This window comes from Triturus cristatus, chromosome 6 (genome assembly GCF_964204655.1).
Source record: "Triturus cristatus chromosome 6, aTriCri1.1, whole genome shotgun sequence".
NCBI classification, from domain to species: domain Eukaryota; kingdom Metazoa; phylum Chordata; class Amphibia; order Caudata; family Salamandridae; genus Triturus; species Triturus cristatus.
The window spans coordinates 1,332,365,116-1,332,378,038 of record NC_140589.1 but is presented as its reverse complement, the minus strand read 5'-3'; the positions used below and the strand labels follow the sequence as shown (position 1 = coordinate 1,332,378,038).

At 45.8% G+C, this 12,923-nt stretch overlaps 1 protein-coding gene across 1 annotated transcript in view; it reads left to right on the top strand.

The window, feature by feature from the left end:
* Positions 1–12,923, top strand: part of LOC146821397 (kinesin-like protein KIF28) — a 777,435-nt gene that overhangs the window by 204,377 nt on the left and 560,135 nt on the right. The window contains exon 14 of the mRNA XM_085609842.1: positions 9,501–9,622. Coding sequence (XP_085465968.1) covers positions 9,501–9,622 — 122 coding nt within the window. The remainder of the gene's footprint in view (positions 1–9,500; positions 9,623–12,923) is intronic.

The window sequence follows — 12,923 nt, the reverse complement described above, 5'->3', positions numbered from 1 at the left end:
AGTTATCTGTATCGCTATCAAGTAGACATTTCACGCTATTCTAAACAAACCCACTCCTGCTGGCTGCCCCACTCCCTATTAGGGAATATTGAAACTGCCCAAGTTAGCCCCAGGCCAAGATGCTAGCCTGCATGTCTGCTCTATTAGATAGTTCCTACGCCCACAAGATAAGTTTCCCAAATGAATAGGTACGGTGATCAATATTTCACGAAAGTTAGGTGACGGGCTGTTCATAACCGCGCTCCTCCGTCGAGCTGGAACCTCTGGGTGGCCGCCATATGTACGAGGTCTGAGCACTCCTCGAGATGAATACATTTTTGTACAAATACCGAAAATGAAAATGGGAAAACAAAAACTCCCATCATGTTTAAAAAGTATAATCCGTCACAAACTTAGTCAATATACACGCACACATCCAAGACCCTCAAAGAAGAGAGGCGGAAATTAGGTAATGGAAACACGGGGGAAAAAACAGCTGCCATTTCTAAATAGTGTCATTTGCCATTAAAACCTTATGAAACAGACACTGTCACCCGTGTGTTAAATTCAATTAAAATGAAATGCCGTATGTACAACGACTACCCATAAATGAAAAAGGAAGGTAATCAATATTACGCGAAAGTCAAGCGACGGGCTATTCGTAACCGCGAACCTCCGTGGAGCTGGTACCACGGGGTGGCCACTATATGTAAGCGGTCTAACCATCCCTCGAAGTGAATACCCTATATATACAAATATCGAAAACGAAAAGGGGAAAACAGAAACTACCGTCATATTTAAAACTTATAATATGCCCCAAAATTGGTCAATATACACACACACATCCGAAACCCTCAAGATAGAGAGGCAGAAATAAGGGCAGGGAGGAGGTAGAAAAAAGGGGGAATATGATAATGAATGATCCAGATTGTCAGAGACAGGGAGATACTGATGTAAGTGTAGATTTTCAGCCAATCCTACAAGTCATAGGTGTAATGAAAAACAGCATTTCGGAAATATCAGTCCCAATGCCACCTCATACATGGCCCCTCCTGAAAGTGCTAGTATGGAAGATGCAAATGTTCAATTATACATGGTGCATTTCTCATCTGATGCGTGTATAAGCAGGGCAATAATAATGAAAAAAATATCACACTCCCAGTGTAGTAGAGTGAGGATCATCTACTATGGTACTAATATAAAGGTGAAAATCAGTTAGGTAGTAAAATAACTGCATATTTAACACACATTTACAGTAAAAGCACAATCACTCCAGGATATACATAATGAATATAATACCACTTAAAATAAAAGCGGAACACCCCAACAAAGATAGCTTTTCTCAGAAGAAACTGGATGGTCCCTTCCCATATAGCAGTGGCACAACATTTGATTAGAAGAAATATTTCAACCATTCCCTAGAAAAAAAATGCATTTCATGATCAGTGTTGAAACCCTGGTTGATACTTCTATGTTTGCAGATCCTTTTTCGATTCACACTGACTTAAGTGAAGTTCCCCGTCACCACCCCTAGCTCCCATTTCAACATGTTTGATGGCACGGAACCAGAAGGTGGCTTCACCCTTGTGATTCTTGGCAAAGTGTTCTGTCATTGGGTATGTTAGATCTCCTTTGAGAATGGCCCTTCTGTGTTCCTGAATACAAAGTTTTAAGCTACGATTGGTGCTGCCCACATAGATCAACCCACATGGACATCCAATCACATATACCACAAAAGTGGTATTGCAGTTAATGAATTTAGTAATATTGAAATCTACAGATCCATTGTAGGTAAACTTCGTAATCTTATTAATGCCCAAATTGCAGATATTACACAAACTGGGTGTGTAGAAACCCTTTGGTTTTGCTGGTAACCATGTTGCCCCCTTCTCAGTGTCAGTCGCTACATAGCTTGGACAAAGTTCGTTTCTCAGTGTGTTACCCCTTCTGTATGTAACTGATGGATTGTTCCAATTGCAGTTCGGAGGCTGGGGATTTCCTCTAGCAGATGCCAATTCCTCTGTAATAGTTTGAAAATAACGTCACTGTGCGTAGTGTACTGTGTAATTAATTTGATATCAATACTTTCCTTATTATTTCTGGTCCTTCTGCCCTCTGTCAATGTGGATTCTTTAGTCAGTGTTTGTGCTCTGCTCTCAGCTAAGTCCAGGACCCCCTTGTTATATCCTCTTGCTAGAAATCAGTTTTTTTACTTGTTGGATGTTGCTGCTGAAGCTGTCTTCCTCGCTACAGTTGCGTCTAATGCGGACCATCTCCCCATACGGGATATTCCTGATGGTTGAACTCACATGTGCGCTACTGGCGTGTAGTACTGTGTTGCAGGCAGTCTCTTTGCGATGCAACGTACTTTGTATCAGCCCATCCTTAACGTAGAAGTGTAAGTCTAAAAAGTTCATGCTCTCCTTGTGATATTCCATTGTAAGCTTGACATTGTAAGGATTGGTGTTTAAATACTGGAAATATTCCAAGAGCAGTAACTCAGTCCCCGACCATAGGCAGATGATATCGTCGATGTACCTCCCCCAGAACATGATGTGTTCTGTCCAGGAGGAGGCACACCTGTTCCAGGCGTGCTCCCTCTCATACCACCCCATAAACAGGCAAGCATAAGAGGGAGCAAACCTAGAGCTCATGGCTGTACCCCTCTTCTGATGGTACCATGTGGGGATAGCGTTTCCCTTAATATTAAAGTCAGTACCTCATGAGATCAGTGAGGGCACTCGGGAAGGTTCTCCGGTAGTAGCAGGGCCGATCCACCTGCATGCCACTCCCTGTCTCCGCCGGCGGGAGAACCTTCCCGAGTGCCCTCACTGATCTCATGAGGTCCTGAATTTAATATTAAGGGAAACGCTACTCCCTTCTACAGAATTAGCAGCACTAGTTAGTTCAGGCCGCCACTGATACTAAAATTGAACTCCCTTTGGTCCTGAAGAAGCACTTTGGATCTCCCTCTGAGGCCACATACAGCGTGAAACATGTTGACCGTTATATATGTTCATTAGGGACATATAACCCCCTACAGAGGGACATAATATCCCCTAGAGCAGTACCACACACTTTGTTTTAACAATAACAGAGGGATCACCCTAATAAATAGTACCCACTCTCCCTTCAGTCATTTTTTAACACACCACTTTAGACTTCACTGCCACTTACACCCACGCACCCAAATGGCTTCTCATCAAAATATCTCTGATAAAGAGACCCTTCGGGGGACCTGTAGGGCATTGCAGCGCCGGCCCGACGAGGAGCAAAGCCCAAATAATGAAGCATGACATCCTTCGGGGTGTGTGAGGGCATTAAGATGAGGACACACTGTCCCCCACAGACAGAGTAGCACATGACAAAAGTCTCTTCCTCTTTCTTCCTCTACAAGGAACAGTGACTCCCTTTATGTACCAGTAGCTGGAAAGATAGCCATACAGCAGCTGCAACAGTGGTGTTTCTGGTTGTTTCCCTTAAAATTGGATAGCGTGAGATGAGTGAGCATGTTTGTTGGGGTTGAAAGAGAACAAATCATGGAGTGTGTGAGAAAAAAACATGAAAACTATATGGGATGATATGTCCGTTCCAAAGGGGTGAAAGTAATGAATTGTTCTGTGGGTGACCCAAGGAGAGCAGTCCAGGTCTTGCTAAATAATGGTGAATTTGATACCATTTGTGGGTGGACTTATTCTGCAAACACTTTTCAATGAGCAGCAAGGCTGCCCACGAGCCCCTCATGTGTATCTTGGTGGTGCTGTACATTTCCAGAGCGTTACAACAAACAAATGATGGACGGAAAGCTGACAATGCAGACATTCTCCCCCAGTCAAGAGATCTGGGTTAAATCCATCGTTCTTTTGCCCACTACACCACCCCAGTTCAGACATGGCCATATGCAAATCAGTCTTGACCCTGTGCCTCATGGGAACAGTCCAGCCCGAACTACCAAGCCATGTCTTCCCTGGACCTTAATCAAGCATCCTAGGACCGGTTTCTGGCTATCAGCCGTCATCAGCCAGGATAGCTTGACTCCAGTGGCGTAGTGAGCACGGGTCCCACGTCTGGGAATACCCATCCCACTTAGGGCGAAAAGCGTTACAACAAACAAATGATGGACGGAAAGCTGACAATGCAGACATTCTCCCCCAGTCAAGAGATCTGGGTTAAATCCATCGTTCTTTTGCCCACTACACCACCCCAGTTCAGACATGGCCATATGCAAATCAGTCTTGACCCTGTGCCTCATGGGAACAGTCCAGCCCGAACTACCAAGCCATGTCTTCCCTGGACCGGAATCAAGCATCCTAGGACCGGTTTCTGGCTATCAGCCGTCATCAGCCAGGATAGCTTGACTCCAGTGGCGTAGTGAGCACGGGTCCCACGTCTGGGAATACCCATCCCACTTAGGGCGAAAAGCGTTACAACAAACAAATGATGGACGGAAAGCTGACAATGCAGACATTCTCCCCCAGTCAAGAGATCTGGGTTAAATCCATCGTTCTTTTGCCCACTACACCACCCCAGTTCAGACATGGCCATATGCAAATCAGTCTTGACCCTGTGCCTCATGGGAACAGTCCAGCCCGAACTACCAAGCCATGTCTTCCCTGGACCGGAATCAAGCATCCTAGGACCGGTTTCTGGCTATCAGCCGTCATCAGCCAGGATAGCTTGACTCCAGTGGCGTAGTGAGCACGGGTCCCACGTCTGGGAATACCCATCCCACTTAGGGCGAAAAGCGTTACAACAAACAAATGATGGACGGAAAGCTGACAATGCAGACATTCTCCCCCAGTCAAGAGATCTGGGTTAAATCCATCGTTCTTTTGCCCACTACACCACCCCAGTTCAGACATGGCCATATGCAAATCAGTCTTGACCCTGTGCCTCATGGGAACAGTCCAGCCCGAACTACCAAGCCATGTCTTCCCTGGACCGGAATCAAGCATCCTAGGACCGGTTTCTGGCTATCAGCCGTCATCAGCCAGGATAGCTTGACTCCAGTGGCGTAGTGAGCACGGGTCCCACGTCTGGGAATACCCATCCCACTTAGGGCGAAAAGCGTTACAACAAACAAATGATGGACGGAAAGCTGACAATGCAGACATTCTCCCCCAGTCAAGAGATCTGGGTTAAATCCATCGTTCTTTTGCCCACTACACCACCCCAGTTCAGACATGGCCATATGCAAATCAGTCTTGACCCTGTGCCTCATGGGAACAGTCCAGCCCGAACTACCAAGCCATGTCTTCCCTGGACCGGAATCAAGCATCCTAGGACCGGTTTCTGGCTATCAGCCGTCATCAGCCAGGATAGCTTGACTCCAGTGGCGTAGTGAGCACGGGTCCCACGTCTGGGAATACCCATCCCACTTAGGGCGAAAAGCGTTACAACAAACAAATGATGGACGGAAAGCTGACAATGCAGACATTCTCCCCCAGTCAAGAGATCTGGGTTAAATCCATCGTTCTTGGCAGTTCGGGCTGGACTGTTCCCATGAGGCACAGGGTCAAGACTGATTTGCATATGGCCATGTCTAAACTGGGGTGGTGTAGTGGGCAAAAGAACGATGGATTTAACCCAGATCTCTTGACTGGGGGAGAATGTATGCATTGTCAGCATTCCGTCCATCATTTGTTTGTTGTAACGCTTTTCACCCTAAGTGGGATGGGTATTCCCAGACGTGGGACCCGTGCTCACTACGCCACTGGAGTCAAGCTATCCTGGCTGATGACGGCTGATAGCCAGAAACCGGTCCTAGGATGCTTGATTCCGGTCCAGGGAAGACATGGCTTGGCAGTTCGGGCTGGACTGTTCCCATGAGGCACAGGGTCAAGACTGATTTGCATATGGCCATGTCTAAACTGGGGTGGTGTAGTGGGCAAAAGAACGATGGAATTAACCCAGATCTCTTGACTGGGGGAGAATGTATGCATTGTCAGCATTCCGTCCATCATTTGTTTGTTGTAACGCTTTTCACCCTAAGTGGGATGGGTATTCCCAGACGTGGGACCCGTGCTCACTACGCCACTGGAGTCAAGCTATCCTGGCTGATGACGGCTGATAGCCAGAAACCGGTCCTAGGATGCTTGATTCCGGTCCAGGGAAGACATGGCTTGGCAGTTCGGGCTGGACTGTTCCCATGAGGCACAGGGTCAAGACTGATTTGCATATGGCCATGTCTAAACTGGGGTGGTGTAGTGGGCAAAAGAACGATGGATTAACCCAGATCTCTTGACTGGGGGAGAATGTATGCATTGTCAGCATTCCGTCCATCATTTGTTTGTTGTAACGCTTTTCACCCTAAGTGGGATGGGTATTCCCAGACGTGGGACCCGTGCTCACTACGCCACTGGAGTCAAGCTATCCTGGCTGATGACGGCTGATAGCCAGAAACCGGTCCTAGGATGCTTGATTCCGGTCCAGGGAAGACATGGCTTGGCAGTTCGGGCTGGACTGTTCCCATGAGGCACAGGGTCAAGACTGATTTGCATATGGCCATGTCTAAACTGGGGTGGTGTAGTGGGCAAAAGAACGATGGATTAACCCAGATCTCTTGACTGGGGGAGAATGTATGCATTGTCAGCATTCCGTCCATCATTTGTTTGTTGTAACGCTTTTCACCCTAAGTGGGATGGGTATTCCCAGACGTGGGACCCGTGCTCACTACGCCACTGGAGTCAAGCTATCCTGGCTGATGACGGCTGATAGCCAGAAACCGGTCCTAGGATGCTTGATTCCGGTCCAGGGAAGACATGGCTTGGCAGTTCGGGCTGGACTGTTCCCATGAGGCACAGGGTCAAGACTGATTTGCATATGGCCATGTCTAAACTGGGGTGGTGTAGTGGGCAAAAGAACGATGGATTTAACCCAGATCTCTTGACTGGGGGAGAATGTATGCATTGTCAGCATTCCGTCCATCATTTGTTTGTTGTAACGCTTTTCACCCTAAGTGGGATGGGTATTCCCAGACGTGGGACCCGTGCTCACTACGCCACTGGAGTCAAGCTATCCTGGCTGATGACGGCTGATAGCCAGAAACCGGTCCTAGGATGCTTGATTCCGGTCCAGGGAAGACATGGCTTGGCAGTTCGGGCTGGACTGTTCCCATGAGGCACAGGGTCAAGACTGATTTGCATATGGCCATGTCTAAACTGGGGTGGTGTAGTGGGCAAAAGAACGATGGATTTAACCCAGATCTCTTGACTGGGGGAGAATGTATGCATTGTCAGCATTCCGTCCATCATTTGTTTGTTGTAAAGTACATTTCCAGAGGGTAGATAACAGATTTTGTTTTAAAGCTGATCCCGGCAAAATCATGAGTTCTTTTGGTTAAGTGTGAAACTCTACTCTGGTACCAGGGTCTTTGGCCATTGGACAGGAGATCATGGCTCATGCATTCCAAGACAGCCAAATTGTGGTGGCACCAGTGTCTTTTTTACCTTTTTCTCACCAAATTCTAGTAAATCTCATATTGCACATCAAATGTAATTCTCATAATTATTTATACTGCCTATATGTCAGTAATACGTCTTTCTTTGTGGAGACTTTTATTGGGCACCTTTTGCCAGATCTGTTTCATGTGTCTTTTTTAAAGTGCCGTTTTTCGAATAAGCCTTTTGGGATGGTCAGACTTTCTCCCATCAAACAGTGTTCACCGGGAGCCAGCTCCCCCAAAATCTCATTATCCTTCGGATCATCTGCAGTTCCACAAAGCCATTGACACCTGACTCTTCAAACAATAGGTTGTTGTTCTGTCTGTTCACACTTAGCATCGTGAAACTGCCTGGTGGTGAATTACATGCTTCATAGAAATTAGATAACATATTACGTATAGGAAATGCAAAAAAAATGGTGGATTACATTTAATCTGCTATCCTTCCTATATGTAGACATTGAACAGAAAAACAGCTTAAAATACAGCTCACCCGCCCAAGCTATTATTGGTTTTGTCTGTATCAGCATCACCCCGCCCCCGATTAAGTTAACCTACAAGCAGTGACAGCAGTGGCTTAACGATAATTGAGGGAGCCCCCCCCCGCAAGGTACGTGCAGAGGCCCCCTCCAGACTCTATCAGGAGCTCTCCCGCCGAAGTGCTGTGCTGAGGGGGTCCCCTGGAACTTGCCCCCCCGCACTGCGGGGGCCTTTGTTACGCCCCTGAGTGACAGTGGATTACCTGGACAATTCAAAACACTGCCCAGTCTGCCCTCACAACACTACTTTGCAACTCTTCAGATATGCGTATGTGTATATGTTACATCAGTGGTGGTTGGCTAGAAGCCACTTTTTAAAGCAATACATTCATGACATTCCCTGAGGCCCAAGATACTTTTGAGCTACGTACTGGTCAGGTTTCACAGTACAGTAACTAGGCTAAAACTACTAAGAGCTTCCGGAGCTCAGTCCATAATGTCCTTCAATAGTCTACCCCCGGGGTCAATGAAGGGGTAGGGCTCTCCCCATGTTATATGTAGCCCTCTACAAATGTGAGACATCGCCAGAAGAAGAACTTCACAGAATCAATCAATCAATCATGCATTTGTTAGCGCTACTACTCACCCCTGAGGGTCTCAAGGCGCTGGGGGAGATCCTGTACAGGGAATAAGGCTTACATGTCACCATCTTGAATAAGGCCATATTCACATGTGCACAATTTAATGTGTGCACTTACATGACTAAAGCCATAATGCATAGGATTTATGCAGCACAACGTCTTCTTATCCACTGTTTTGTGAGATTCGGTTTCATCCATTTTGTCCTGGGACTTCCCTTGGATAAGTAAATACTGCCTTATTGACATGTACAGACTGGACAGACACTAGGATGAACAATGCAACGCCACCCACAGATGTGTCCGCTGGTTGCATCTTCTGGGCCTTGGGGAAAAAGACTAAGAAGAAAATGTAGGCATTAGCATTATTTGTAACTGAAAGATAAGTATCTGTCTAAGTTGGATGAATGGCTGAATAAGCAGTCCTACTTTTATCAAAGCCCAAAATTAGGTGACAGGGTGAGCGGATGCTTGTCTGATTCGAGGACGGAAGTTTACGACCTTCTCTGCCCATCTGATGCCACACAGAATCATGAATTGCCTATGCGATTGACGTCATGAGTTTGTTCTTCAGTAGTTGCATATTCTGATTTTGTGTTGATTTGAAATTGGTGCCCTCTGGCACCTTGGTGTGGCACACTGGCCTACGTAGACATGTAAACACCTTGGTAGCTTCTCCTAAGCAGTTAAACTACAAGATTCACAAAACTTGATTTCAAGTTTCAAATCTTATTTTCATTGTTGTACTTAATTGTGTTCTTTTATGGAAAAATTGAAAAAATGACTATTCTGCTTTCGACTGGGTTTAGTTAATGCCAAAGGTTACAACTGCCCTCGTATTTAGCAATCGATTCATCTCCATTGAGAGACGTCCTTTCATACTAAAACAATTGCAATGTGAATTTGTTGCTGGATCCCTTTGGCCATGGGAATCCCCTAACGCCAAGATCCGTCTATTTCCAGAAGAACTGCGGCGTTTGCTCACTGAAAATGAGCTGCGAATACAAGCCATTCAGATCACCTGGGAACACCAGCTGGAAGAGGCGAGGAGGGAATGGGAGCAGCAGTATGCTGCCATTACACAGGTAATGATGGCGAACACCTCACGTGACCTTAACTGTGATGAAAGCTGCCCAGCTCAGTCAGTGAAATTACACATTATAATTGAACAGAAAATAAGCATTTCAATACTTTCTCTAGATATGTTCTTATAGACTGATGAAGAGGTTGCCTAATCTATAACAGTTAGCAATTATGATGTGTGTATTAAACTGTACTGTTCTAAATGTGATCAAATCTAAATATTTTTTCAACGTCTAATACATCTTTTCTCACTTTAGGCGGTCTAAATCGTTCCAGTTGGAATGATTTTCATGCTGTCCGTCTCTGCTCCTGTTCTGTTTGTTGACAGTCATGAGTGCCAGGTGGCTAGAGTTGTTGTTGCATCCATTGTTTAATTCTCAAATATTCCAAAGCAGCATATAATTGCATTTCTCTCAATTACATTATTGGTTGAATTATGAAATGTGAGGCTGCTGATGTGGTTTTGTACCCATCCCAAAAGACATTTAACCCTTTCGCTGCGGCGGGAATTCCGCCGCAGCGCTGGGGGGGGGTGGGGGGGCAGCGCAGTGGCGCGGTGCTCATGATGGAACCGCTCCGTCATGAGCCGCGGTTGAGCTGTGCTCATGACGGAATGGTTCCGTCATGACTCCGCCCACTGCGCTAATCGCCCGCACAGGCGGGGAATTAGCGCCGCGTGGGCGGCGCGGCCGCCAAGGGCCGCAGCATGACGGAACCACTCCGTCATGAGCACACGGCGACCGTGGCTCATGACGGAGCGGTTCCGTCATGAGTGGGGAAGGGGTTAAACTCATGCCTTGTTATGAAGGCTACAACTCTTTCACAGACTCTTCATACAAGCTCCCTCACCTCCTCCACCTAGCACCAGGTCATCCAGCTCCAGATGGAAATACTGCCAGACTCCATCCCAGCTTACCTCAACACAGGACATATCTTAATGCCTTACCCCGTCATAAATCATAGGATGCATTTGAGAAAACGCTGCTCAGCCCTGAATTCACAATACCTTCATAAGAACTTTGAGCTCTCAAACACTTTGCGGATAACCCAGGATATATCGCTTAACGCCTTTTTAAAAAATAATAGGTGATCCCTTCTTGCCACTAGAAGAAATCTACTAGCCCAGAGCACCTTTCAAGGTAGAAACATTCTCTTTTCTCTCTAATCAGCACCGGTTACCCCATCTTTTCACTTCAACCGCACAGGGGAGGCTCCTCCATTTGAGCAGAGGAGCATTGCCTCACAAGCCCCCTGAGCTGAAAAATAACAGTCATAAAGTTCCTTTATTACCGTTTTATTTTTCAGTCACCCATCCTGAACTAAGCTCAGACGGGGCAGGGCCAGCGCTGCTGAGTGGCCGCAGCAGAGAGCTATGCACTTTAAAATGCACATGTCTCTTTGGCTGACCATTTTGAGGCAGCCAACCAGACATGCACATTTTAAAGATCTGTAAACTAGCTGTCTCAGGCAGCTAGGTCAGAGAAAGCGCAGGCCTCTGGTGCTCTTAGGACCACTGGGAGAGGCAGCGCTATCCAATCCTGGTGCTGCGTTCATGCTGTGAAAGCAGCACCAGGATTGGGGAGTGCAGTTTCCTGCATCGGGAACTTCCTTGAGAAGAGAAGACACCCGAGGGAGGAGGGCGTTGTGCTGCAAGATAAAAAGTCTATTTTAATAATTTTTGGGGTGCCCCACCACCCTCTGTACAAGCCAGCCGCCACTGCATCCGCATTCAAAATGTCCATCACATACCTTGCTATCGCTGGTTTCCCTACACTGCACCACTATCACTTCCTCCATTCTTGCAATATTGAGTTTTGCTAAGTATTTCCACTTGAAAATTCGCATCAGCACAACAGTCACAACTTTGTGCTTAGCACCCCTTCTTCCCTGTTCACCAGATCATAGAGCAGTGTTATTTGCAGCAAAGTTGTACCTCTTGAGTAATTCCATCTTAGACTCTTTGAATTCAGTTAGGAAACTCATCCTCACTCTAAAGTCTGCAGCTCAACCTAAGCGTAATTCAGGCACGCTGGAATCTTCCCAGGAGTTTTGTAAAGACCTTGCCACACATTTGCAAGGTACGATTAAAAAGATCTTTGAATGAATCAAAGCAAATAAGACATCTAGCAACAATGATACTAGCTGGGAACTTTTTGTAGCCCCCTCCTCCATATAAAACTGGACCACATTTTAGCGAGTCGAGGTTGAAACAGCTGTTTTGTTTAGCTGTACCACGTGAATAGATTTGCATTTTCCCCTTAAAGAAAGACAAAGACTTTCTCAGATTGCTCAGAATAAAGTATACACATTCAAGGTTAAACCTAGCTGTGCCAGGGAGACTCACATTTGATGTATCTTTTCTGTTTCATGTGTAGATGATTGCTCATAGCTGTAGTACAGTTATGAGAATAATGTTGATTGTATTCAGTTCTAAAAGTTTATTTTTACTTTATTCTGGTTGGTTTAGAGCCTGTGAAACATGCACCACTCTAGGGAATGCATCATATCCTTTGTTTAGAACCCTAAAAAAGAGTGTGATTTCTGGAGGTGGATGAGAGCCCCTTTCCACTTGCTTTAGAAGGCACATATATGCTGGGTTTCTTCCCCATGTTAGACTCTGCAATTTTGTGATCTGAACATTACTGAGTTCTTGATTGAGTTTGTACTTTAACTGAGCTTGCACTCTGATATATTGATTAACTCATTTTGACTACTTTGAGGTAACTTCTGCATGCCTCAAATTCTTAATTAAATCCTTTAACTTTGAGACTGTATTGTCTGCCATTCTTGTAGTATGACATGTGCTCTACATTTCTGTTATTTGAAATTGCCACCAGTGACTTCATAAAGTCCTTCTCGGGACTACACTGCTCCTGATTTAACAAGCACACTTTGTGGGAAAATGTGAATGGATTTTGCACACTGTTAGATCTGGTAGCAGACTTGATGGTTCTGACTGGACTGTCTGGTACAGAGTGGGCCGCTGTAGCTAAATTGGCTTTTAAAAACCGAGAACTGCACCTTCATGGTACAGACATTTTTCCTGAGACTCAAATTGACCCTGATCCAATCTGCATCCCCAATTCCTAACGACCATGGGGAGATGTGGCAGCTCAACTTAGATTCCTGAAGCAGCTTTGTGAGTATTTTACATGTGTGATGGTGTGAGTCAGCATGAAAAAAAGTGGTGCATGTTGGGGTTTGTATTGCATTGTGAAGGAGAGTGCATTGTCATTGTGAGAAGTTTGCCTGGTATATGCTGTCCACTAATTAAAGTGGGCACATTCAATCAGTCCAAACAAC